Source organism: Gambusia affinis, linkage group LG06 (assembly GCF_019740435.1).
Source record: "Gambusia affinis linkage group LG06, SWU_Gaff_1.0, whole genome shotgun sequence".
In the NCBI taxonomy this organism is placed as follows: Eukaryota; Metazoa; Chordata; class Actinopteri; order Cyprinodontiformes; family Poeciliidae; genus Gambusia; species Gambusia affinis.
In genome coordinates, this window is record NC_057873.1 from 24,529,423 (window position 1) to 24,553,949 (window position 24,527).

The window sequence follows — 24,527 nt, forward strand, 5'->3', positions numbered from 1 at the left end:
TTTCACAGGTGTGCCCTTAGGCCGACCACAATAAAATACCGCTCTGAAATGTGGGGAGCTCAATTTTTTTCTGTCATTTATCTGTCTCATGTTATAGCGAAATAATGACAGTTTTAACAAATATGTCAAAAAACATATTTTTTATGAAAGGTCCCCACAGTTTTAATGGTGCACTAATTAGCACTAACTCCTTACCTTTATAATTAACAGAGTTTTCTGTGAATGTTATCATACTGTGATGTGAAGAACCAATTCTCCACCATTGGAACCCATAAGTTGTGTTTACTTTGTGTGTGCTTTTGTGTGTGCTACAGCTACGTCCTCAAACCACCAACCAAATGCAAGCAACCCTCCCCACAAAACCTGATAAACAATCAACATTCGAGACAGAAACATACATGTTTATTGACTGTTAATAATGTAATAAAAGCAAGACACAAACAGATACAGTGTGATAAAGTGGACTGGATGTATTAGTGAGAAGAGTTAAGGATAAAAGTTTTCCTCAACTTAATTGAAGATTAGATCAACAGACGTTACACATACTTCTTATTCATCTGAAAGCCCAACAGTTAGGAAAAGATCTGTTTATGCTTCTACATTTTGATTTGAGTACCAAGAAAAAAACATTTTAAGACATAAAATATATGTCATAAAAAAGTACAAAGTAAAAGAACATCTCTTATAGTCACAATTCAGGTGTCTTGAACAAGACAGAAATTAAGTTTTTTGTTGAGAACTAAGAAAACATCATGCATTGCTAATTAACCAAGAATAATGAGGTTTACAAATGGCAGTAAAATGCACCATGACATCTGATAATCTTTAGCTAATTTATGATCAGTGTTTGTTCATCAAACTTTTCTTGGTGTTCTTTTCTGGCTGAAACAAAATGATGAAACACTTTGGAGCAAATATACACAGTATCAGTCCAAAACTGGAGGCCAGAATAGCAAATATCTCCACAGCCACAGTAAATTTCCCAGGAGAGCTGACATAAGCTGGGATGAAGGTGATCCAGACTGCACAGAATATCAACATGCTGAAGGTTATCATCTTGGCTTCGTTGAAATTATCAGGTAGTTTCCGAGCTAGAACAGCTAACACAAAGCAAAACACAGCCAGCAGGCCGATGTAGCCGAGCACAGCCCAGAAACCAACAGCAGAGCCTAACGCACATTCCAGGATGATCTTCTCCTTGTAGGTGGTCAGATTTTTCACTGGGAAGGGAGGACTCACAACCAACCAAATGATACATATTATAACTTGAATAAATGTAAAAGATACTACAGTTAATCTTTGCTGTACAGGACCAAACCATTTCATAGCATTACTACCAGGAAGTGTAGCTTTAAAGGCCATTAGAACCACTATAGTTTTGCCAAGAACACAGGAGATACAGAGAACAAATGTGATGCCAAAAGCTGTGTGCCGCAGCATGCAGGACCACTCAGAGGGGGCTCCAATGAAAGTTAATGAACATAAGAAACACAGAGTCAGAGAGAAGAGCAGCAGGAAGCTCAGCTCAGAGTTGTTGGCTCTGACAATTGGAGTTGTTCTGTGATAGAAGAAAAGCATTCCTGTAATAATGGCCAGAAAGGCTCCACCAACAGAAAATACAGCCAAGATGATTGACAGAACTTCATCAAAGGAAAGAAACTCCACAGGTTTGGGCAAACAAGCATCTCTCTTTGGATTTGGCCAGAACTCTTCTGGACATGGAATGCAGTCAGGAGAATCTGAAAATAAAATTAGAAAACAGCTGTTTGTTCTTTACTGTTGAGGATACAGGTTTGCATAAAAACATTACAATCACCTGTCATATTACTGATCTCTCCTTCAGGACATGGTATACAGTCATAGCAGCAGATTGGTTTTCCTTTCTGCAACACTTTACGAGTTCCTGGAGGACAACTCTCTGAACAAACTGACACTGGAACCTGAAACACAGAAAGCAGCAAAACAACTATTTAAATGTTTTATGTTGTTTGATTTTCTTTACAAGCTACTTTGCGTAATTAATCAAAAGTCATGTTACTTGTGATCCACTGTCAAACCAGGTTAATTTCCTGTTAATGAGAAACTCTTGGCCCTTTGGCAGAGATGCATCATAATATCCCACTGTTACCAGTTCAGTAACTCCACTCTCACTTTTCTGCCAGTTTACAAGTTCATAAAAAGCCGCAGCGTCTCCATTTTTATCAAATGAGACATGATAACCGTTTTGGGTAAAGTTCACTTTCTTTAATGCAGCTAAAAGCTAAGCAATAAAAGAAACACAGATGGAAAGTAGTTAAAAGCTTGTTTAACATGCTTAGATTTTCAGTCTTTTCACATTAAACTCATAAATCTACAACTTGATAAACTGACCTGTTTGGGCTCCATAAAGCTGTGTTTGTCACATTTTGTCTTGTTCTCTGTTTCCTGACATACAACATCATGTATGGCATGTGCTACAGCATAAACAGCCTTGTACACCATGTTAGTGATTCTTAGCTGAGATGTTTCAGTGTACGGGTTTTCAAGCACGTTAATATCTTCAGTTCCATCACACTGTCTCTTGGTTAGAACTGCAGCTAAATAAAATCAACACAGATGTCCCAATAAACACATCAAAGAATGGCGACTTAAAATGCAATATGACTGAAATATTATAAAAAGAATATTATAACATAAAATAATACTCAAACTTTTCTTTTTTTTTTTAAATGGAAAATGTACGAATGTCTAAAGATAATGTGACACTAGTAACATTTATAAAATCCACTAATGTATAATATGGATAACATAAGTTCATATAACCCACATCTCTTTAAACAATAAATAAACTAATAACAATGACTGTTATCAGTTTGAAGGATACCAGATATTCAGAAATGAAATGATTCTGTCTTTGGTGAAAAAGATATAGTGGACATTTAGAACCACACCAGTATATAAAAGTGACATTTATTTTTGTTTTTAAATCTGAAGAAAAAAAAGATACACAAACATTTGCATTTTGAAAACATTGTTAAAAAATATTGTGAAAAGAACATAACTTACTTTTTGTCAGGCTACAGTTGAATGCCTCTTCCCAGAACTCAGTCAGCACTGAGGAGGCAGCGACATTAGATGGAGAGAGATCCAGGAGGAAATCTCTCAGACCTGGTATGACAGATTTCTGAATGGCAACTCCAATGGCTCCTGCACAGAAACCAAAGCTCATGGAGTTTGGGTCAGTTATCCAAGATTCACTTCCGATCCACTGACGAGGTGGAGGAGGGTCCAGATCCAGCTCTTCTAACAGGAACTTCATGTCACCAGCAGCTACAAATGCAACAACAACTGTTGCTGTTGACCTGGAGATAAATTGTAATATGATTTAAACTAACAAGGACTTTAAATAATAATATTAGATACAATTACATTTCATTTGAACTCATATAAACATAAACTTATAGCCATACTTGCAAAAAAATAGAAAACACTTTATATAACAAGGTAAAGTGATCTATTCTGAAAACAATTTCAGGTTTTCTGAAGAGGTTCAGCATCAACACCTGCGGATAACATCAGCAACTCTTCTGATCTTGCTTTGTGGGTCAGTCCGATAAAATGATTCAATGTACTCCACACAGATCTCCTCACTGTTTGCTGCCTTAAGAAAGGATGCCATGCCATTATTTCCATAATCCGAGTCCGAGTGGACGGCACCAATCCAAGTCCAACCAAAGTGTTTCACCAGCTTGGCCAGGGCATCAGCTTGGAACTGGTCACTGGGAACGGTTCTGAAAAATGTTGGATATTCTTGTTTGTCTGACAGGCAGGCGCAAGTTGCAAAATGGCTCACCTACATAGAAAAAAACATTAAGAAGAAAAAGTATCACCACATGTACAGTTTCATTCAGAAATTTATTCAGTCTAATCACCAGAGGAAGGTTGAAGGGCCCCATGATACGTGACATGCTGATGGATGGAGTCGATCCAGAGTCTCCCACAGCAGCCACCACCACTCCAGACTGAGAACAATTCCTGCCCTGGTAAAACATGGGGTCCTGGCCGTTCAGTAGCTGAAATGCAGCATGCACAGCTACAGGCACAGATGAGCATGTGTCGTGGATCTGATAGCCCAGTTTGATTCCAGGCAGCAGCTCTGTGCTGTTGTTTATCTCCTCAATGGCAAAGATCATTGCGCGAGAAAAGCGCAGCTCCCTGGGATTAAAGCTGCAGAGAGTCAGTGAATAATATAGTTCATGTAAGAAAACGTTCAGGATAGAATATTAAAAGACAATTTAAAAGTGCAGCTGTCAGAAACTAATAAAAGCCTGTCTAAATAATCAACAACTGATATTACTCAAAATGTTGCATGACTAAAGAAACATACAAGAATAAAACAGCTCAAATTAGTTCTTATTTAATATTACAATGACTAAAAAAAGCTATGAGCAAAAACTCCAAAAAGGCCAAAGAAACTCTTTTCATTAGACCAAATAATACCACAACAGTTCTGCTTATTGTGAAACATAAAAATCACATATCTAATTAATTTTTTTTAATATCACAGAACAAATGGCACTAAAACGTCCCGTTGACTAACCTCCCTGTGCATCTTGGTGACTCAGGCTTGGTGGTGTAGTTATTGATCATCGTTTGCATTTTGTAGTGAATGAAGAACGAGCCTCCAATTACAAAATCTCCATGCAGTGAGAATGCGGGTGCAGGAGGAGTACCATGTAGGATGCATTGCTCTGATGGTAATGTGACGCTGCCAGCAGCAGCAGTGAGAGCTTCTATAGGGAGAATCTTCTGTTTCAGATCATCTAGAGTCCCACCCAACACCAGAACAATGATCAGCTCAAACAAACTCACTGCTAATCTCAAGCCAATCTCCATTTTTCAAGTGTCTACATGAGGAGGTGTGTGTTCACTGGCCTTTAAACATCTATGATGCGCCAGGTGATCATTAATTATTAACAACATGACCTCATCCTGCCATCTTTGATGGTCTTAAAATGACCTTACATACAAAATCATAAAAAATTGCACTTTTTTTTTATGTTTTGTTTATATATATATATATATATACATATATATATATATATATATATATATATATATATAAACAAATATATATATAGACACAAATATATGTGTGTGTGTGTGTGTGTGTGTGTGTGTGTGTGTGATGCACTGAAATCCCTAAACCATTCAAGCCCATGGTAGATTTATATGTAACCAGGTGAAAAATGGGTATATGTCAAAAACGTATTTTTTAAACCTTGCTTTGCTTTTATTTCACCAACTGGTTGTAATTCTTGTTTTTGCCAGCATGTGGCGGTGTTGTTACAGAGAGGCCTAAAATTACCGGAAGTAGAAAAAAAGCTCTTGTATTGTGGCACTCTAACTGGTAAAACGGAGGAGAAGGACATTTTTTGAGCCGAGACCTGTTGGAAAAGACGACTCTATGGCCACCTAAGCAGAAAATCCAAGTGTTCGGTAATTAATGTCGAAGCTGAATTATCTTCCGTCAACAAAGATAAGGAGAGGATGTCAATGTTATGTTTTTCTGTTTGTCCTCCTTTAGAAGTGCCACTGCCGTTTATTACACCTTTTGTTAGCGTTCAGCTGTTATGTGAAGCTACGTTACTACATCGTGAGCCCGCCATTTTCACTGAAGCTGAGGCTTTATATTTATAGATTACGTGTCATTTCTTTCGGCCTATGTTGGACCATTTTATGTGAAGCGCCGTGTGCAACATTACTCCCGGCTTCATATTTTTCAAATCTTTTAACGTGGGGCGTAGCGTAGGGGATAGCGCGATCCATGTTTCGAGGCCCTGCGTCCTCGACGCGGTCGTCGTGGGTTCAACTCCAGTACCCGACGATATATGCTGCATGTCTTCCTCCCTTTCCTTTCCCCTTTCCTGTCAGCCAACTCTCATATGAGGAACACTAGAGCTCACAAAAGACCCCCTGGAAGGGCAAAAAAAATCTTTTAATATGACCGTTATGCTTAAATTTATTAGTTTTAGCTAATCATAAACATTACTATTTCCCGTGTGAGTACTAACCTAAATCCAAATGATGACCCTCGGGAGATAAAAGGTAAAGGTGATTTTATTTATACAGCACAGTTTCAGAAACAAGGCAGTACAAAGTGCTTTACAGCTGTGGTCCCCAACCACCGGGCCATGCAAGAAATAATTAAATATTTCCGTTCTATGTATTGAGTCTGGATGAGCTTTTATTTTGAAAATCCTAAACAGGATGCTGTTGGTTACGTCTTGCGCCAACATGCAGGTCTCTGTCCTATTTAGGAAGGGTTGACCGGTCTGCTGTACTAAAAAGGTTGGGGACCACTGCTTTACAGGATTTAAAAGGAAATACAAACAAAATAACAAACAAGTAAAGAGCGAAAGAAGAAAAAGCTAATATTGTTGATCCAAAGTAAATAAACTAGATACTCCTATTCAGGGTTGTTAGATAAGTATAAGGAAGTATAATCTGGTCTAATTTCTTTTCTGGTTTGGAAAAATAGGAATCTAAAAAGTAGTTGCTAAGGTAGTTTTTCTGGATTCTAAATTTGTTCAAATCCCTGTTCTGGGCTGCTAAATAAGTGTAGGCAAGTAAGTGTTCTCTGGACTTCTGGGTTGCTAGATAAGATTACATAAGTAATCGCTGGAAGTCCTATTCATTATTGTTAGATGGGTGTAAGTATCTTGTGGTCTTATTCCTTTTCTGGGTTGGGATTATAGGAGATCCAAGTCCATGAAGTCTGTATAAAAGACTTCATGGATATGGAGTTCACCATAAAAACATGTGCCTTCAAAAAAAAGTAATTTTTAAAGGGTTTTCCTTATGAGGTATTGTTCAATTGTTTTCATGCTACTTAGGCTTTCTACATAGATATGCAAACCATTTTCAGTATAACATTTTTATCTTAAAATGCAAAAAAAAAAAAAACTGAGATTACAAAAATGACTCCTTATGTTTCTTATGTTAACATATCTTGGGAGATCTATGTATCATTTTCTGTTAGAAACAAATTATTGCTTGACTGAAAAAAAGTTTCATTTATATGTGTCAGGGGTTTGAATAATTGTGATCTTAGCTGTAAATGCAGATCGGTAGAATGCATTTGCTTTGAATTTCCGTACCTTACACTGTATTACAGGCTGTTCATAGCCATCCAACTCAGTCCAATTTGATTCTCATTTACACCCAATGCTCCAATCAAGATTTCTGCCATTGTTTTTAATTTCTCCAGTTGAATTTCAACCAGGCTGTTAGAACAATTGTATATTGTTATCATTCTTACATTGGCAGTTTTACTAGTTTGTTTTTCATTTAAAGGTTTAGTATTCACACCCCAGAGAGGAGGAATTTGTTAAACCATGTGAAAAACAAAAATTGCTTTTTCCCTAAACCTTGAAGCTGCAGCTGCTTCTTATCTTGGGATACTCCTTAATTGGCCTGTGTTTAGATTGTTAGTTTCTGTATTCTCTTTCTTTGTGTGTTCAGAATAGCCCTCCTTCCACATTCCATTCCTGCTCTGTTTTGTAATAAAAGACCAGTTCTTATGCAGAGAGTTAGAACGCATGTTAAGCATCTTGGAGAAGTGGTTTGCTATGTTTTCTCCTTTAGCAAAAGACTTGATTGAAAACTAAAACGTTGTCTGTGGTGCTCTTTTTATGAAGGTTTGAGAAATACCTATCATCTTGGTGCCGTGACCCGGATCTCAACATACTCGTTCACTGACAGACAAAGGACGACGCGCTGAAAACCATGTACGGCCAGAGTCAACAGGACTTGGAAACAAAGTCCCGGGAAGTAACTTCTTTGCTGGACCAGCGCCCTATGTCTGACTTTGTCTGCCAACAGCGGATTGAAGAGATCCAACAGGACAAGACGAACTGACAGAAACGTGAGTTAAAAAAGCGCTATTAAATGGGTTCGCGTCCCAAATCAAGGTTAGAGTCCCTAAAATAAAATTTGGGTTGAAATTTGGTTGAAAATAAGATCAAATAAAAGACAGGAGTGGGTTTGAGTCCCCTCCTTTGTGGAACCGGCAAGATGTTTTGTGTGTCTGCGCGTGTGTGTGTGTGAATGATGCTTAATTCTCTGATAAACCTTCTGTCATTGGAATTAGAATCCAAAGTGAAGAACCGGGTCAACATTAGTTTTGGCCTAGAAGCCTTCTTCTTCAAAGTACACTAAGCGCTCCCTTGGAGTACTTTCTTTGAGGAAAAAGCACAAGATGTTTATATTGAGTTAAATTGCATAACACTAAATGTTGTGGACAGGCGGGGCGTGGGATCACGTGGGGTTATTAGAAATTATAGATCACCTGTTGTGCACCTGGTGGGAAATGAGTGGGTGATGGGGGAGGTTTTACTTTTGCTGACCGCCGCCGCGCCGTCACCTTAAGCTACTATGGTGTTTTTTTGTCCTTGATCGTTATTAAACTATCGGATCCGTTTATTTTTTGCCTTTGGATATTTTCCTGTTTTTGGATGTTGATAAAATAAAACCCTTTTTAACTGCATCCTGCCTTGGCGTATTGATCAGCTGGCGCGTCAACAAGATTTCCCCATTCAGCCGCTCAGCGACTTTATTTGATAGTCGCCTATACTAAAATTATGGGAAGATAGTGGATGGTTTTTAGCATTTCTGCACCTTCAAAGAAAGAAAGCCAGTGGAGACACGTCTCACTGAGATAAAATAAAAAATGGGTTCTGGAACTGCAAAATGTTTATAGCGGCCTCATCCTGGCCCTTACAGTTATATTTATAACCAAATATACAGGGAGAGAGAGAGAGAAAAAAAATGACTGTTTTGCATGCTCAAAATGAAATTATGACTTAAGTGTTTTTTGAAAACCACGTTTTGAGGAAACCATGTTTCATCTTAAACACTTAAGTTTACCCAAATAAAAATATTGGGTAAATATTGGTGGCTACAACTATTAAATCAAAAGAGAGAAAAGACATATCTGAAATATTTAGAAAGAAAGACAAACCCCTATTGACTCCTTTTTGCTTCTTTCCTTTTTCCTCTGTCTGAGCCTTGCTGCAGTGCGTCTGACCTCTCTTCCCTCCCTTATCACCAGCTAATGACAGTGATCAAGAAGACAAAGAAAATCAGGAAGAATCACCATCACCTCCAGACACTGAAGTATCTGCTGATCCTAATTTCTTGACACCTGGGAGCTGCCATTCAGCAAACTCCTGCATGATGTCCATCTGGACATTGGACTGAAACTGCATCCCTCCGTTTGGATGCAACTGAACTTTTACAACCTCCACTGATCTACTCCCTGACATCAGCGTGGAGAATGGAAAGATAATGTGCTTCGAAGACAAAGACAACAAACTGAACTATTTGACGCTTGTTTCATTTGTGGACAACATGGACATTAACTGAGGGACAGTCTGGACAACTCCAAGATCCAATACCAGAACCAGTTGGACTGACAGGAAATTGGAGAAAGAGGAGGAGGAAGGACTACATGCCAGCACCAGGAGAAGGAGGGAGAAGTGAGACAGAAAGGAGACATCCAAAGATAAGTGTATCATACACACAGCTGTTATACACTGTTTTTGCATTGAAGATTTGCTTGCTTGCTAACCCTGCACACATATTATCTAGCCAGAAAAGGAAGTCTTGGAAGCTTTTATGTTCAATGTTAGACAAATTCTCTCAGTTTCTCCTTGTTAACTCCGAGTCCTGAACAGCAGGACCACTGCTAACGATCCTCTTAGGGTCCATCAGCCATAGGTTGGGAAACTGTGAAGAGAAAACTGCAATCACTAAAAGTTCATCAAAGAACTAACAAAAACTTGTGCCACTAAATTACACTAACTAAAATTTATCAAAGAGTCTAAGCTAATAATGATTTGCACAAGCTTTCATTCCTTCTTAAGGAAATATCCTGGTAATTCATGCTAGTTTGAAATTAAATAAACTATCTTTAAGTGTTGCAAATAATTGAAACTGCAGTGTTCATAGACTATAAAGTATTTGTTGCTGTTACATTGAACAGTTCATTTAGAGATTAATTTTTAAATTAATGTACATTTTATGGAAATGTGTTCCAGCAGCAGGGTGATTCTCAGAAACATGGTCCAACTTGTAGCAAAAATTAAAAAACATTATATACACACAAAAACACTCACTCTTTATAAAACAGATCCTAATTTCACTTTTCACTGTAAAAGTATAATCTATATGCACATTTTCTAGGTAATTTTAAACATTTTATTCTAACTTTGACCAAATAAATTCATTGCCGTAACACAATTTCCATGAAGAAATTTGCAACCACAAAACCATTTTTTTTTTCACATTTTTTGGACACCAAGGACTTCAGTGTGCACAGAGAGACAGAAATAAATAAAAATAGGCTTTTTTTTTTTTTTTACAAAATGTTATATTTTAATGCAAAAAATCATTTCATCACTGTAACAGTGATATAAATTTCAAAGTCGATTTTGATTGTGATTCTTTATTAAATCATTACATTGAACAAACAATATAACCATAACATAAAAGGGTCTGGCACATTTCATCAAAGGATGAAAATATAAAAGTAATTCACATAACTAATCTAAATAAATCCTCATACAGTTAACATAGCGGTAATGAAAAAACACAGATTTCTGACACCACACAGAATTGTCTTGCGGATGAAGAGGTAGGTAGTGGTTCAGGAATAATTTCTTTGAAGTCATCCAAATAACATCATACCTTCTCACCAGCAAACCTTATTGATGGTATGTAGAAGCGATTGTCTCCCGCACAGCTCATTGTATCAACCTCATACTGACCACTGGCAATCTGGATTAATGAAGCAAAAAAATGTTATCAACTGCGTTTTTCAAAGACAATTTGATTATTACATAATCATTACCTCGACATTACATGTTGACAATCTGAATCCAATACTTGCACACCTGACTTCCCATTCTCCACTCAGTCTTAAACCTACCTGTGTTACTGTGCCAGGATAGAAGTCTCCGTCATAGTCCACAAGGACCCATGTTCCTTCTTTGATGGTCTCTTCTGATTCCCTTTGCGTGAAAACAAACTCCTTTGGGGAGAAGCAGTCACAAGAGTGACTACAGAAGCACGAAACCTCTCGAAATCTAATATTTCCTGGTTCAGTAGCAACAACCTGTGGAGACATTATGTTTAGTTTTATCTGCAAAACCATGAAAAGGTCAGATCTATAAAAAGAAGTGTTTTTTTAAAAAAAATGCAAACTTACAACAAAAAATATATAAAAACTTTAAACCAAGCTAAAAAAAAACAGCCAAGCAAGATAAAATTGAGTGTGCATTTGTTTAGTTGCACATATGGGTGCTCACCTGATGTATTTTCATAGTACCTGGTACTGATTTCAGGAATGGAGGAACGAGTTCCCCACATGCAGCAATATTATCCTCTGTTACTTCAAAAAGCCTAACAGATGAGTGCTTTGCCAGATTCTCTAGTAGAGCAGAAGCATTTGGGATGTCTGTGCCCTACACGATCTGCAAAGTTTTTAAGAGCACCTCCTATTCCATCAGGAGCTCCCTTCCCATGAGAGGCCTCAGTGAAGTTCCACGTCACAGTCTTATACCCTTTCATAAAAGGCACTGTTGACGCAAGGTAGAATGCTACCTTATTCCGATATTGAGATGTTGGTCCATCGGACAGGAAGTGGATATTTTTTGCCAGGGGGTAGTTAGATGTTATGTATCCTAAAACTGGTTGCAAATGTGCCCATGTAGCAACAGCATCGTGCTGTAAACTGGCAGACACAGTAGCAAAGAACTCAGCCTGACCACCAGTGTAGTATAACACCCCTGTATGGAGTGTGACTTGCTGGTGGGATCCACCAAAGTGAGCATCTTTTATTTCCTTGCTCCATTTGCAGGTGTAGTTTTCACTGTAATCAACATGGACTACAACATCATGCTGGGTCAAATTTTCTTTCAATTGCTTAAGACGAGTGAACTGGTGCCAAATGTTATACAAATGAGTAGAGATCCGGGTCAGTTCTGACTTTGTAGCTCTACAAGTTTTTCAATACTGGCTACTTTTTTCTCCAGGGTTGTGGTTTTCATGTCAGTCTCAGTGGTAGTGCCATCCTACAGTTTCTTTGTTACTGGTGTTGACCTTGTTGTCCACTCAGTCCAAGTTATGATGTTGTTTTTTGTTGTTGGATCCACGTTGACGGGGAAAGTAAGATCTTTGCAGGGTTCACATCTACCATACATGCAATCAATGTTTTCAGAATCACAGACGGATGAAGCCACTACATCAGTAACAGATACTGTATGTATCATTCCAAGTCGGTGCATTTTTTTTAACTTTACTTGAAAAATTCTTGAATTTTTTAGGCACATGTTTCTCTGACTGTGATCTTTGGTCTCACTATCCAGAAGGGCCTCAGCTTAAAAAACTGGGAGCGGGACACATTGAGGCCTGGGTTCTCTTTCAGAAATCTCTTGTGGAGATTTCCCATGGTGTCTGAGAGGAACCTCTTCCTGTAAATTCTTGATGCCGCCCTCTTCTGTTGACTTCCTTTTGCCCTTTATATTAGGTGATATCAATTAGCATAAATTAGCTTAGAAATTTAGCCTAAAAAAATTTAAAGTATAATAAACAATAATAAACAACATTACAGTTTAAATAACCTATACATTTATCTATTTATTATTGCAAAATGACACTGTTCATCACCATAATCTTGTTTCTCATTACCGCAACAGGCCTCAGATTACGCAGTAATGAAAGTTACGCATTACGGTAATGAATTACGGTAGCTTAAAATTCTAGCATGTTGTGATGACTCAGTAAAACTTTTCTCACAAACAGTGTGAACTCCCTAACTTCTTCTGTACAAGAAAGTATCTTATTAACAAATTTTTAAGAACATGAGGGTATTATACATTACTGTAATGATTACCTGTAGTGTAAAAATAGGCATATGGAAGGAGAAACTTAACAGTTATCATGATCAAAAGATGTCAAACAATCTTACCTTGTAGCCATCTTTGTCGTCTCTTCTTTGTGGTGTATCATGGGTCAGAAAAACTTTATTTAAAAAAATGCTGTGAATATTACAGGACTTTGAACATGGTGCAACGGTAATGAGAGTTGACCCTAAGGACACTCACTTTTATCAAAATATTCTGAATTACTTAACAGGAAATTATTATATATTATCATATTATATGTCTGAGATAGCTCTTTTAAAATGTGCACGTTACCAAAAACAGTCAATCAAAGTTTAAAACCTTTAATCTAAGTTTGATTGATTGATGATTATTAAATCTATAAAGAAATATTGAACTAGAGGATTTGAGATTTTGGTTTAATTTCAGGAAGGTCATATTTTGTTTCAAAAGAGTAAAAAAAAGCAAAACAAAAAAAAACAATGTTCTGCAGAAGAGCCAACTCTGGGTTGTGCCATCTGTCAGGAGTAAAACAGAAGTTTTCCACCTTGATGAATTTGACAACATCCACGTGTAAGATCTCTAACAAAATGCCTCTGCTAATAGCTCTCCTACAAGCAATTAAACTGCTAGCTAAAACTAGCAGTTTGTAAGTGGATGAGGAAATGATGAGGTTCTAAAATGAAAACAGGTCAGCTGATCAAATGTTAAAAGATACAGCAACAGCACAACATGGATCTGGAAACTCCCTACGTTAACTGCCCTCTGACTCTTCCACAGAGGAGAGTCAGAGGGCAGATATACACCCAGCCAGGAAACTGGATGTATATCAAAGTCATAAAAAGGAAGAGCTGGGCCAGTCCATGTTGGGAGGGACCATTCCAAGTGCTGATAACTACACCAACTGCTGTAAAGATTGCTGAAAGACCCAGCTGGATACATCTCAGTCACTATAAGGTGCAGAGGGTGTTAGACCCCTAATTCAGGGTGACTGGAAAGCCTGACTCCAAAGGGGTTCTACCATTTAGGGTAGTTCATCTCAATGTCAGTGAAGAATTCGACAAATCCTCACTCTGCTAGGCTGGGTGTCCTGACATATCTGTATTCTGAGCAGCAATGGGGCCTCCACATGCTAGGCGGTTCCTCTACTGTGTTGTAACTGCAGCATGTCTACTGTTATGGAAAGGGAGCGGTCTCACCCTCAACAGGATAAGGAGAGAAGCAGACAAATCCTCCCTTCAGACTCATCCACATGACTACAGCACCAACTTGTGATGGCAACTGAAGAACAGGACTGCATATGAGGGAAATGAGACTAACTGCTGTTTGTGCACAGCTACCCTACCCCACACACAAAACTGTGGTCTGAGACCTGGAAACAAGCACACATTCAAGTGACACCATACACCTGCCACAGATGGACCTCCGGCTACCAGAAGAAGGCAGACTTTTTCAACTGTAAAACCTGCCAAGCGACGAACCACGCCAGCACTGCCTGTTCCAAAAGATGGAAGTCTGACCGCAACTGTACCAGCAATAACCTTCTCAAGGAATTGGGGAGGACTGTGCGCCCTGGTTCCCCTCTCCAACCCAGTGACTTTCCCAGAAAAGGCTCAGGATGCTCATAGCCATGGACACTACCTCACTAGGAGAGATGACATGCCGAAAGTCCAAAGGTGTGGAGTCCTTACTACAAAACTGGAGTTCCTTGGAAATTCAGGATCTGGGGCGGCAGAGAAAAGATTACAGAAGGTCTATTCACATGGGTGGGAGTAGCTGAAGTTCAGAGTTCAGTGGATTTTTTTCAGGAACATGGCCCAGGAGGTTTGAAGCAGGTGTAAAATCTCATCTGCACAGAACACATGGTGGGAGGGTTTCTTCTAGTTATGCACAGGTAGGAAAACCCCCCCAAAATGATTGGATTTTGAGGCTGTCTCTTAATATGGAACTTTTCCACAATCAGCATCTGAAAATACAAGCAGATTCCGGGCAGCGGTTTTGTGTAAACAAGATTAAAATCGTAGTCTACCAATGGCTGTCAATAACAGTGGAAAGAATGAAAGAAGCTATCCTTTCCAATTACTTAATTGCAGTTGAGCAAGTAATGGCTAAATTTCTTTTATTGAGTTGTTAAAGCCATAGCAGGATGAAAGCTTAAGAGATTTGGTTGCTTGCAAAGATTTAGTTTGAGGCTGCACTTCACCATTCTTGGTGGGGAATGGCGGTACAAAGCGCATACAATTTCTGGTAAGCTTCAAGGCAGAGCGTCCCTTATGGTTGAGATTGTGAATTACATGAATATTAGTGATCAGGCAAAATGAGATCTACTCATATAATTATTTCCGGTGTTCTACAAGCAGACAGCTTGTCTCAGCAGCTCAGCAATAATTCTGTGTTTTTCTTGTTTCATAAGTCAATTTAGATTGGCTTTGTGTTTTTGCTCATGCGTATGTGTTTACATTTACATCCAGAGACATTTGTGTAGTACATAATTTATTCTTTAAACAAAAAACCAAAACACTGACATACATTATACTCCCATCAATGGAACATTTGTGCATAGGAACTACTGCAACCAAATCGTTATTTAGTGCATTAGAGCAAAGCTTTTGCAAATGTCTATGAACAGCATATTTGTCAACTTGGTTAATATTAATACTACTGGTATTTTTGTCACTTTGCCTCTAGCCTTCTGGGGAACCTATCTTACTTTTTATTCATTAAGTATTTTTTGGTGTTTTTCTCTGGTTGAAACAAAATGATGAAACACTTTGGAGCAAATATACACAGTATCAGTCCAAAACTGGAGGCCAGAATAGCAAATATCTCCACAGCCACAGTAAATTTCCCAGGAGAGCTGACATAAGCTGGGATGAAGGTGATCCAGACTGCACAGAATATCAACATGCTGAAGGTTATCATCTTGGCTTCGTTGAAATTATCAGGTAGTTTCCGAGCTAGAACAGCTAACACAAAGCAAAACACAGCCAGCAGGCCGATGTAGCCGAGCACAGCCCAGAAACCAACAGCAGAGCCTAACGCACATTCCAGGATGATCTTCTCCTTGTAGGTGGTCAGATTTTTCACTGGGAAGGGAGGACTCACAACCAACCAAATAATACATATTATAACTTGAATAAATGTAAAAGATACTACAGTTAATCTTTGCTGTGGAGGACCAAACCATTTCATAGCATTACTACCAGGAAGTGTAGCTTTAAAGGCCATTAAAACCACTATAGTTTTGCCAAGAACACAGGAGATACAGAGAACAAATGTGATGCCAAAAGCTGTGTGCCGCAGCATGCAGGACCACTCAGAGGGGGCTCCAATGAAAGTTAATGAACATAAGAAACACAGAGTCAGAGAGAAGAGCAGCAGGAAGCTCAGCTCAGAGTTGTTGGCTCTGACAATTGGAGTTGTTCTGTGATGGAAGAAAATTACTGCCGTAACAATGGCCAGAAAGGCTCCACTGATTGAGACTACAGTCAGGATGATTGACAGAACTTCATCGAAGGAAAGAAACTCCACAGGTTTGTGGAAACAAGCATCTCTCTTTGGATTTGGCCAGAACTCTCTGGGACATGGGAAGCAATCAGGGGAATCTGAAAAAAATGGTGTAGACACCAGTATCAATACTAAATTATTTGAAAATGAAAAATAAAGAAAAGGATTTTACCTGTCATGTTGCTGATCTCTCCTTCAGGACATGGTATACAGTCATAGCAGCAGATTGGTTTTCCTTTCTGCAACACTTTGCGAGTTCCTGGAGGACAACTCTCTGAGCAAACTGACACTGGAACCTGCTATTTAGTCAAAGGAAAGAAAGCAATAATTTAACCATAATTTACAAGCATCTCCAGTGTATGAACTCTGCCTAAATTATTGGTGATAGATTCATTACTTGTTTGTAACCATCCATCCAGGTAATATTCCTGTTAATGAGAAACTCCTGGCCTCTTGGCAGTGAAGCATCATAATATCCCACTGTTACCAGTTCAATAACTCCACTCTCACCTTTCTGCCAGTTTACCAGCTCATAAAACGCCACAGGATCTCCATTAGCATCAAATGAGACATGGTAGCCATTTTGGGAAAAGTTGACTTTCTTTAGTTCTGTGAAAACCTGTAAAATAGTAAAAACAAAGGGATTGGAAAAAATATCAATAAGAGCAAACCAGTAAAAAACTGATTTACTTTTTACTTAAACTAACTTGTTCAGGCTCTAGACGCTTGTGTTTGTCACACTGAGTGGGTCCGTTTGTTTCCTGACACACTGCATTGTGAATGGCATGCGCTACTGCATACACAGCCTTGTACACCAAGTTAGAAACTCTTAACTGAGCTGTTTCAGTATACGGACTTTTAAGAGCTTTAATATCTTCCGTTCCATCACATTTTCCCTTATGTGGATCAGCAGCTAAGGAGAAGAAAAAAGTCTAATAAACATGGAAACACACACAACTCATCCAGGCCAAATTGATAGATGTTTTTTTTTTTTTATGACATATTACTCTAGGGTTTGAAATCAGTAGTTTTATAAACTAAACATTATTTACAATGTATTACATTGAACCTATAAGGGAGGAGTTATTGGAAGCAAACTCTTTGTCTTTGGCCCTTTGTTGATGTATTTGAAACTGAGCTTTGGAAAAATAGATTAGTTACCTTTGTAAATTAAAAAAAAAATTACCTGCTAGAAACATGGCCGGTGTATTTTACTGAAAAATGTTTAGTGGTTTTATGCTATATTTTTGTCCAAGAATAAACAAAAGCTGTATTTAGTTTGGAATGTAGTCACACTAATGAAATTTCGTTTTAAATGATGGTTTAAGTCCAAATTAATTTGATCAATTAAACTCTTGGGTGAAACTGAGGAAATAGAAAATATTGACAATAATAATAGCTGAAAATATTGTCATTATTGGATTAATTTTCCCATTCAAAGTGATCATATTTCTTTAAATTAAGTATTAAACTAAAAAACACACAGACAAACATTTCCTACCTTCTGTCAGGCTGCAGTTGAATGCATCCTCCCAGAACTCAGTCAGCACTGAGGAAGCTGCCACTTCAGAGGGAGAGAGATCCAGGAGGAAATCTCTCAGCCCTGGAATGACAGATTGCTGAATGGCAACTCCAAAAGCTCCTGCACAGAAACTGAAACTCATCAAGACTGGTTCACTTATCCATCCTTCACTTCCAATCCACTGCAGATGTGGAGTTGGTTCTTTGCTCAGCTCATCTAGGAGGACCTTCATATCATTCCCACCTGCAAATGCCAAAACTACTTTGGCTGTAGATCTAAAGAGAAAGTGTAAAAGAAATTAAAATTAAGGTTCACAAAATTGTAAGGCACAGTGGCAAATATGAAAAACTTTGAAAACCTGCGGATGGCATCAGCTACTTTTCTGATCTTTTTCTGTGGGTCAGTTGGATGGAAAGATTCAATGTACTCCACACAGATCCCCTCTTTGAGTGCTGTGTCAAGGAAAGAAGCCATGCCATTATTTCCATAATCTGAGTCCGAATGGATGGCTCCGATCCAAGTCCAGCCAAAGTGTTTCACCAGTTTGGCCAGTGCAGTAGCTTGGTAATAATCACTGGGAATTGTTCTGAAAAACGTTGGGTGCTCATGTTTATCAGACAGGCAGGCACAAGTGGCAAAGTAGCTTACCTACAAAAGGAATATCATTTTAAAAATAACAATAATGACTTAAACATTTTCAGGTACATAAAAATGTCCTTAATTAATATGCACAAATTACCAGAGGGATTTTAAAGGTCCCAAATATTCGTGAGATGCTGATAGAGGGTGTAGATCCAGAGTCTCCAACAGCAGCCACCACCTCTCCAGACTTTGAACAGTTGCTACCTTGGTAAAACACGGGATCCTGGCCGTTAGAAAGCTGAAATGCAGCATGCACGGCAACAGGCACAGAGGTGCAAGTGTCAAATATCTGATATCCAAGTCTGACGCCTGGCAGCAGCTCTGTGCTGTTGTTGATCTCCTCAATAGCAAAGACCATTGTGCGAGAGAATTGCAGAGCCCAAGCGCTAAAGCTGCACAGAATGAAATGAGAGTTCTGATAATAACCCAGCAAAACAAATATTCCTGACATTTAAAACAAAAAAACTTGAACAAAGTTGTGGGACCAACAAAGTTCCAAAACAAGAAATAATTTCAAAGTTCATAGAGATTCAAATGTAGAAATGTTGTTAACTGAAATCTAAATAAAATTATTGGAACAATTCAAGTTAATCAAATCTACTGCTAAGCCTTTTTAGCGTCATTTTGAGCATGCAAAATCACATTTTAAAAAAGATTAATGCACATCTTCATCTAACACACTTCGTCTTTCCTCTTTACTAACCTCCCTTTGCATATTGGAAGCTCAGGCTTGGAGGTGTAGTTATTAATCACTGTCTGGGCTTGGTAGTGAATGAAGAAAGTCCCTCCAATCACAAAGTCCCCGTCCATGGAGAACGCAGGTTGACGAGGCGTACCCTGCAGTGTACATTTCACCAATGAAGCCTCAGCACTGAAATCAGGGCCAGTCAGGTTATCTGTATGCTGATTTCTTTCTTTTACACCATTGAGAGACCCACCCAGCACAACAACTGTGATCAGCTCAAACAAACTCATCGCTAATCTCAGACCGACCTCCATTCTTCCACTGTTTGTATTCTGGTGCAAGAGTGTTCTCATGAATATGCGTTTTATATCGGGTCAGTAAAAAGAACATGCGCTCCCCTAGGGATCTATGATCCCGTCTTAAAGTGACCTCGCCTAACCTAAGCCTCTATACAACCGGCTTAAATTTATTGTACTCACATATACTCATTGAACTATATGATCAGTATTCTAATCTTTGAATATTTAGAGTCAAAGACCACTACTGAAATCATCCTCAAAGTGGAAAGACAAAAGGCCAAATGAACTTTGCATGGAATTGCAAAGTCAAATTTTCTTCAAGTATTGATTGACATAAAGCATTTTCAGAGCAATTGAACGTAGCTTAATTGCTTGTTTCTGCTGTAAAATTGCACCCTGCTCAAGGAAAGTACATAACATTATACCACTCCTTTAGTAGAACAAGGATCAAAATCAAATTTTCATTTTCTTCAAGTCTGTGTTCTGCATTGGGCCAGCTGTGGTCATTGGTTGAAACGTAAGAAAATCTGAATTAGTTGAAGTTGTATAAAAGTTTTGATAAGTTTTTGGTAAACCACTGTAGCTATTACACAAACTTGAAATTGAGGATTGCCACACTGTGTTTTATAATGTATTCAGTTAATCATTTTGTTTACAATGATATCCAGAGACATTTGTTTAGTACGTGATTTATTTTTGAAATAAGAAAACAACAGACTCACATATATTATATATTACCACAATGGAACATGGCTGCATTTAAACTACTGCTCCAAACTTTTTACTTAATGCATGGCAGCAAATCTTTTTCAAATAGGTGTAAATAGTTTATGATATGCAACAACCAGATTAATACTACCTGTATTTTTGTCACATTAATTCCAGTCTTCTCTGGGGTTTAACTTAGGTTTTGTTCATTAAATATTTTTTGGTGTTCTTTTCTGGTTGAAACAAAATGATGAAACACTTTGGAGCAAATATACACAGTATCAGTCCAAAACCGGAGGCCAGAATAGCAAATATCTCCACAGCCACAGTAAATTTCCCAGGAGAGCTGACATAAGCTGGGATGAAGGTGATCCAGACTGCACAGAATATCAACATGCTGAAGGTTATCATCTTGGCTTCGTTGAAATTATCAGGTAGTTTCCGAGCTAGAACAGCTAACACAAAGCAAAACACAGCCAGCAGGCCGATGTAGCCGAGCACAGCCCAGAAACCAACAGCAGAGCCTAACGCACATTCCAGGATGATCTTCTCCTTGTAGGTGGTCAGATTTTTCACTGGGAAGGGAGGACTCACAACCAACCAAATGATACATATAACAACCTGAATAAATGTAAAAGATACTACAGTCAATCTTTGCTGTGGAGGACCAAACCATTTCATAGCATTACTACCAGGAAGTGTAGCTTTAAAGGCCATTAGAACCACTATAGTTTTGCCAAGAACACAGGAGATACAGAGAACAAATGTGATGCCAAAAGCTGTGTGCCGCAGCATGCAGGACCACTCAGAGGGGGCTCCAATGAAAGTTAATGAACATAAGAAACACAGAGTCAGAGAGAAGAGCAGCAGGAAGCTCAGCTCAGAGTTGTTGGCTCTGACAATTGGAGTTTTTCTGTAGTAGAAGAAAATCACTGCTGTAATGACAGCGAAAAAGGCTCCACTGATTGACACTACAGTCAGGATGATTGACAGAACTTCATCGAAGGAAAGAAACTCCACAGGTTTTGGGAAACAAGCATCTCTCTTTGGATTTGGCCAGAACTCTCTGGGACACGGGAAGCAATCAGGGGAATCTAAAAAAATGGTGTAGACACCAGTATCAATACTAAATTATTTGAAAGTGAAAAATAAAGAAAAGGATTTTACCTGTCATGTTGCTGATCTCTCCTTCAGGACATGGTATACAGTCATAGCAGCAGATTGGTTTTCCTTTCTGCAACACTTTGCGAGTTCCTGGAGGACAACTCTCTGAGCAAACTGACACTGGAACCTGTTATTTAGTCAAAGGAAAGAAAGCAATAATTCAACCATAATTTACAAGCATCTCCAGTGTATGAACTCTGCCTAAATTATTGGTGATAGATTCATTACTTGTTTGTAACCATCCATCCAGGTAATATTCCTGTTAATGAGAAACTCCTGGCCTCTTGGCAGTGAAGCATCATAATATCCCACTGTTACCAGTTCAATAACTCCACTCTCACCTTTCTGCCAGTTTACCAGCTCATAAAACGCCACTGGATCTCCATTAGCATCAAATGAGACATGGTAGCCATTTTGGGAAAAGTTGACTTTCTTTAGTTCAGTGAAAACCTGTAAAACAGTAAAGACAAAGGGATTAGAAAAAATATCAATAAGAGCAAACCAGTAAAAAACTGATTTACTTTTTACTTAAACTAACTTGTTCAGGCTCTAGACGCGTGTGTTTGTCACACTGAGTGGGTCCGTTTGTTTCCTGACACACTGCATTGTGAATGGCATGCGCTACTGCATACACAGCCTTGTACACCATGTTAGAAACTCTTAACTGAGATGTTTCAGTATACGGACTTTTAAGAGCTTTAATATCTTCCGTTCCATCACATTTTCCCTTATGTGGATCAGCAGCTAAGGAGAAGAAAAAAAGTCTAATAAACATGGAAACATACACAACTCATCCAGGTCAAATTGATAGATGTTTTTTTTTATGACATATTACTCTAGGGCTTGTAATCAGTAGTTTTATGAACTAAACATTATTTACAATGTATTACATTGAACCTATAAGGGAGGAGTTATTGGAAGCAAACTGTACTTTGTCTTTGGCCCTTTGTTGATGTATTTGAAACTGAGCTTTGGAAAAATAGATTAGTTACCTTTGTAAATTAAAAAAAAAGTACCTGCTAGAAACATGGCCGGTGTATTTTACTGAAAATGCTTAGTGGCTTTATACTATATTTTTGTCCAAGAATATACAAAAGCTGTATTTGGTTTGACATGTAGTCACACTAATGAAATTTCATTTTAAATGATGGTTTAAGTCCAACTTAATTTGATCAATTATACTCTTGGTTGAAACTGGGTAAATGGAAAATATTGACAATAATAACAGCTGAAAATATTGTCATTATTGGACTAATTTTCCCATTCAAAGTGATCATATTTCTTTAAATTAAGTATTAAACTAAAAAACACACAGACAAACATTTCCTACCTTCTGTCAGGCTGCAGTTGAATGCATCCTCCCAGAACTCAGTCAGCACTGAGGAAGCTGCCACTTCAGCGGGAGAGAGATCCAGGAGGAAATCTCTCAGCCCTGGAATGACAGATTGCTGAATGGCAACTCCAAAAGCTCCTGCACAGAAACTGAAACTCATCAAAAGTGGGTCACTTATCCATGCTTCACTTCCAATCCACTGCCGATGTGGAGTTGGTTCTCTGCTCAGCTCCTCAAGGAGGACCTTCATATCATCCCCACCTGCAAATGCCAAAACTACTTTGGCTGTAGATCTGGAAATTTTTTTTTAAAAGAAATTAAAATTAAGGTTCACAAAATTGTAAGGCACAGTGGCAAATATAAAAAACTTCGAAAACCTGCGGATGGCATCAGCAACTTTTCTGATCTTGTTCTGTGGGTCAGTGTGATGGAAAGATTCAATGTACTCCACACAGATCCCCTCCTTGAGTGCTGTGTCAAGGAAAGAAGCCATGCCATTATTTCCATAATCTGAGTCCGAATGGATGGCTCCGATCCAAGTCCAGCCAAAGTGTTTCACCAGTTTGGCCAGTGCAGTAGCTTGGTAATAATCACTGGGAATTGTTCTGAAAAACGTTGGGTGCTCATGTTTATCAGACAGGCAGGCACAAGTGGAAAAGTAGCTTACCTACAAAAGGAATATCATTTTAAAAATAACAATAATGACTTAAACATTTTCATGTGGATAAAAATGTTTGTAATTAATATACACAAATTACCAGAGGGATTTTAAAGGACCCAAAGATTCGTGAGACGCTGATAGAGGATGTGGATGCAGTGTCTCCAACAGCAGCCACCACCTCTCCAGACTTTGAACAGTTGCTACCTTGGTAAAACACGGGATCCTGGCCGTTAGAAAGCTGAAATGCAGCATGCACGGCAACAGGCACAGAGGCGCAAGTGTCAAATATCTGATATCCAAGTTTGACGCCTGGCAGCAGCTCTGTGCTGTTGTTGATCTCCTCAATAGCAAAGACCATTGTGCGAGAGAATTGCAGAGCCCAAGCGCTAAAGCTGCACAGAATGAAATGAGAGTTCTGATTCTAACCCAGCAAAACAAATATTCCTGACATTAAAAACAGAAAAACTTGAACAAAGTTGTGGGACCAACAAAGTTCCAAAACATGAAATAATTTCAAAGTTCATAGAGATTCAAACATAGAAATGTTAACTGAAATCTAAATAAAATTATTGGAACAATTCAAGTTACTCAAATCTACTGCTAAGCCTTTTTGCGTCGTTTTGAACATGCAAAATCACATTTTTAAAAAGATTAATGCACATCTTCATCTAACACACTTCGTCTTTCCTCTTTACTAACCTCCCTTTGCATATTGGAAGCTCAGGCTTGGAGGTGTAGTTATTAATCACTGTCTGGGCTTGGTAGTGAATGAAGAAAGTCCCTCCAATCACAAAGTCCCCGTCCATGGAGAACGCAGGTTGACGAGGCGTACCCTGCAGTGTACATTTCACCAATGAAGCCTCAGCACTGAAATCAGGGCCAGTCAGGTTATCTGTATGCTGATTTCTTTCTTTTACACCATTGAGAGACCCACCCAGCACAACAACTGTGATCAGCTCAAACAAACTCATCGCTAATCTCAGACTGACCTCCATTCTTCCACTGTTTGTATTCTGGTGCAAGAGTGTTCTCATGAACATGCGTTTTATATCGGGTCAGTAAAAAGAATATGCGCTCCCCTAG

The 24,527-nt window shown here is 38.5% G+C and overlaps 3 protein-coding genes and 1 long non-coding RNA gene across 4 annotated transcripts; 1 reads left to right on the top strand and 3 right to left on the bottom strand.

Annotated features, from left to right (window-relative positions):
- Window positions 1-279: 279 nt before the first annotated feature.
- Window positions 280-4,644, bottom strand: LOC122832504 (extracellular calcium-sensing receptor-like). The gene is made up of 8 exons (XM_044119324.1): window positions 4,580-4,644; window positions 3,912-4,206; window positions 3,543-3,832; window positions 3,046-3,341; window positions 2,371-2,576; window positions 2,039-2,260; window positions 1,817-1,940; window positions 280-1,739 (listed from the first exon to the last, which is right to left on the bottom strand). Exons 1-8 carry the CDS (start codon window positions 4,636-4,638, stop codon window positions 841-843), a joined length of 2,391 nt encoding a protein of 796 aa, XP_043975259.1. The 5' UTR covers window positions 4,639-4,644; the 3' UTR covers window positions 280-840.
- Window positions 4,645-5,397: 753 nt separating this feature from the next.
- On the top strand, window positions 5,398-10,396 carry LOC122832508. Its single transcript, XR_006370849.1, has 3 exons — window positions 5,398-5,478; window positions 7,680-7,906; window positions 9,092-10,396. It is a non-coding gene; the product is annotated as an uncharacterized LOC122832508 (long non-coding RNA).
- Window positions 10,397-10,530: 134 nt separating this feature from the next.
- Window positions 10,531-19,428, bottom strand: LOC122832507 (extracellular calcium-sensing receptor-like). Its single transcript, XM_044119327.1, has 8 exons — window positions 19,298-19,428; window positions 18,692-18,986; window positions 18,311-18,600; window positions 17,932-18,227; window positions 17,138-17,343; window positions 16,828-17,049; window positions 16,603-16,726; window positions 10,531-16,528 (listed from the first exon to the last, which is right to left on the bottom strand). The coding sequence occupies exons 1-8, from the start codon at window positions 19,402-19,404 to the stop codon at window positions 15,630-15,632; spliced, it is 2,439 nt and encodes an 812-aa protein (XP_043975262.1). The 5' UTR covers window positions 19,405-19,428; the 3' UTR covers window positions 10,531-15,629.
- Window positions 19,429-20,324: 896 nt separating this feature from the next.
- Window positions 20,325-24,274, bottom strand: LOC122832506 (extracellular calcium-sensing receptor-like). Its single transcript, XM_044119326.1, has 8 exons — window positions 24,144-24,274; window positions 23,542-23,836; window positions 23,161-23,450; window positions 22,781-23,076; window positions 21,989-22,194; window positions 21,679-21,900; window positions 21,454-21,577; window positions 20,325-21,380 (listed from the first exon to the last, which is right to left on the bottom strand). The coding sequence occupies exons 1-8, from the start codon at window positions 24,248-24,250 to the stop codon at window positions 20,482-20,484; spliced, it is 2,439 nt and encodes an 812-aa protein (XP_043975261.1). The 5' UTR covers window positions 24,251-24,274; the 3' UTR covers window positions 20,325-20,481.
- Window positions 24,275-24,527: the final 253 nt, after the last annotated feature.

What these genes read in the sequence shown, in the direction of transcription:
- LOC122832504 (XM_044119324.1), bottom strand. Translation starts at nt 4,638, where the DNA reads ATGCAAACGATGATCAATAACTACACCACCAAGCCTGAGTCACCAAGA. An exon ending in GTTGCTGATGTTATCCGCAG is followed by an intron (nt 3,342 to 3,542) that starts GTGTTGATGCTG and finishes ATTTATCTCCAG; the next exon opens with GTCAACAGCAACAGTTGTTG. An exon ending in AGAGATCAGTAATATGACAG is followed by an intron (nt 1,740 to 1,816) that starts GTGATTGTAATG and finishes TTTTATTTTCAG; the next exon opens with ATTCTCCTGACTGCATTCCA.
- LOC122832507 (XM_044119327.1), bottom strand. Translation starts at nt 19,404, where the DNA reads ATGGACGGGGACTTTGTGATTGGAGGGACTTTCTTCATTCACTACCAA. An exon ending in GTAGCTGATGCCATCCGCAG is followed by an intron (nt 18,228 to 18,310) that starts GTTTTCAAAGTT and finishes CTTTCTCTTTAG; the next exon opens with ATCTACAGCCAAAGTAGTTT. An exon ending in AGAGATCAGCAACATGACAG is followed by an intron (nt 16,529 to 16,602) that starts GTAAAATCCTTT and finishes CATTTTTTTCAG; the next exon opens with ATTCCCCTGATTGCTTCCCA.
- LOC122832506 (XM_044119326.1), bottom strand. Translation starts at nt 24,250, where the DNA reads ATGGACGGGGACTTTGTGATTGGAGGGACTTTCTTCATTCACTACCAA. An exon ending in CTTCCAATATGCAAAGGGAG is followed by an intron (nt 23,837 to 24,143) that starts GTTAGTAAAGAG and finishes CATTCTGTGCAG; the next exon opens with CTTTAGCGCTTGGGCTCTGC. An exon ending in GGATGGATGGTTACAAACAA is followed by an intron (nt 21,578 to 21,678) that starts GTAATGAATCTA and finishes ACTAAATAACAG; the next exon opens with GTTCCAGTGTCAGTTTGCTC.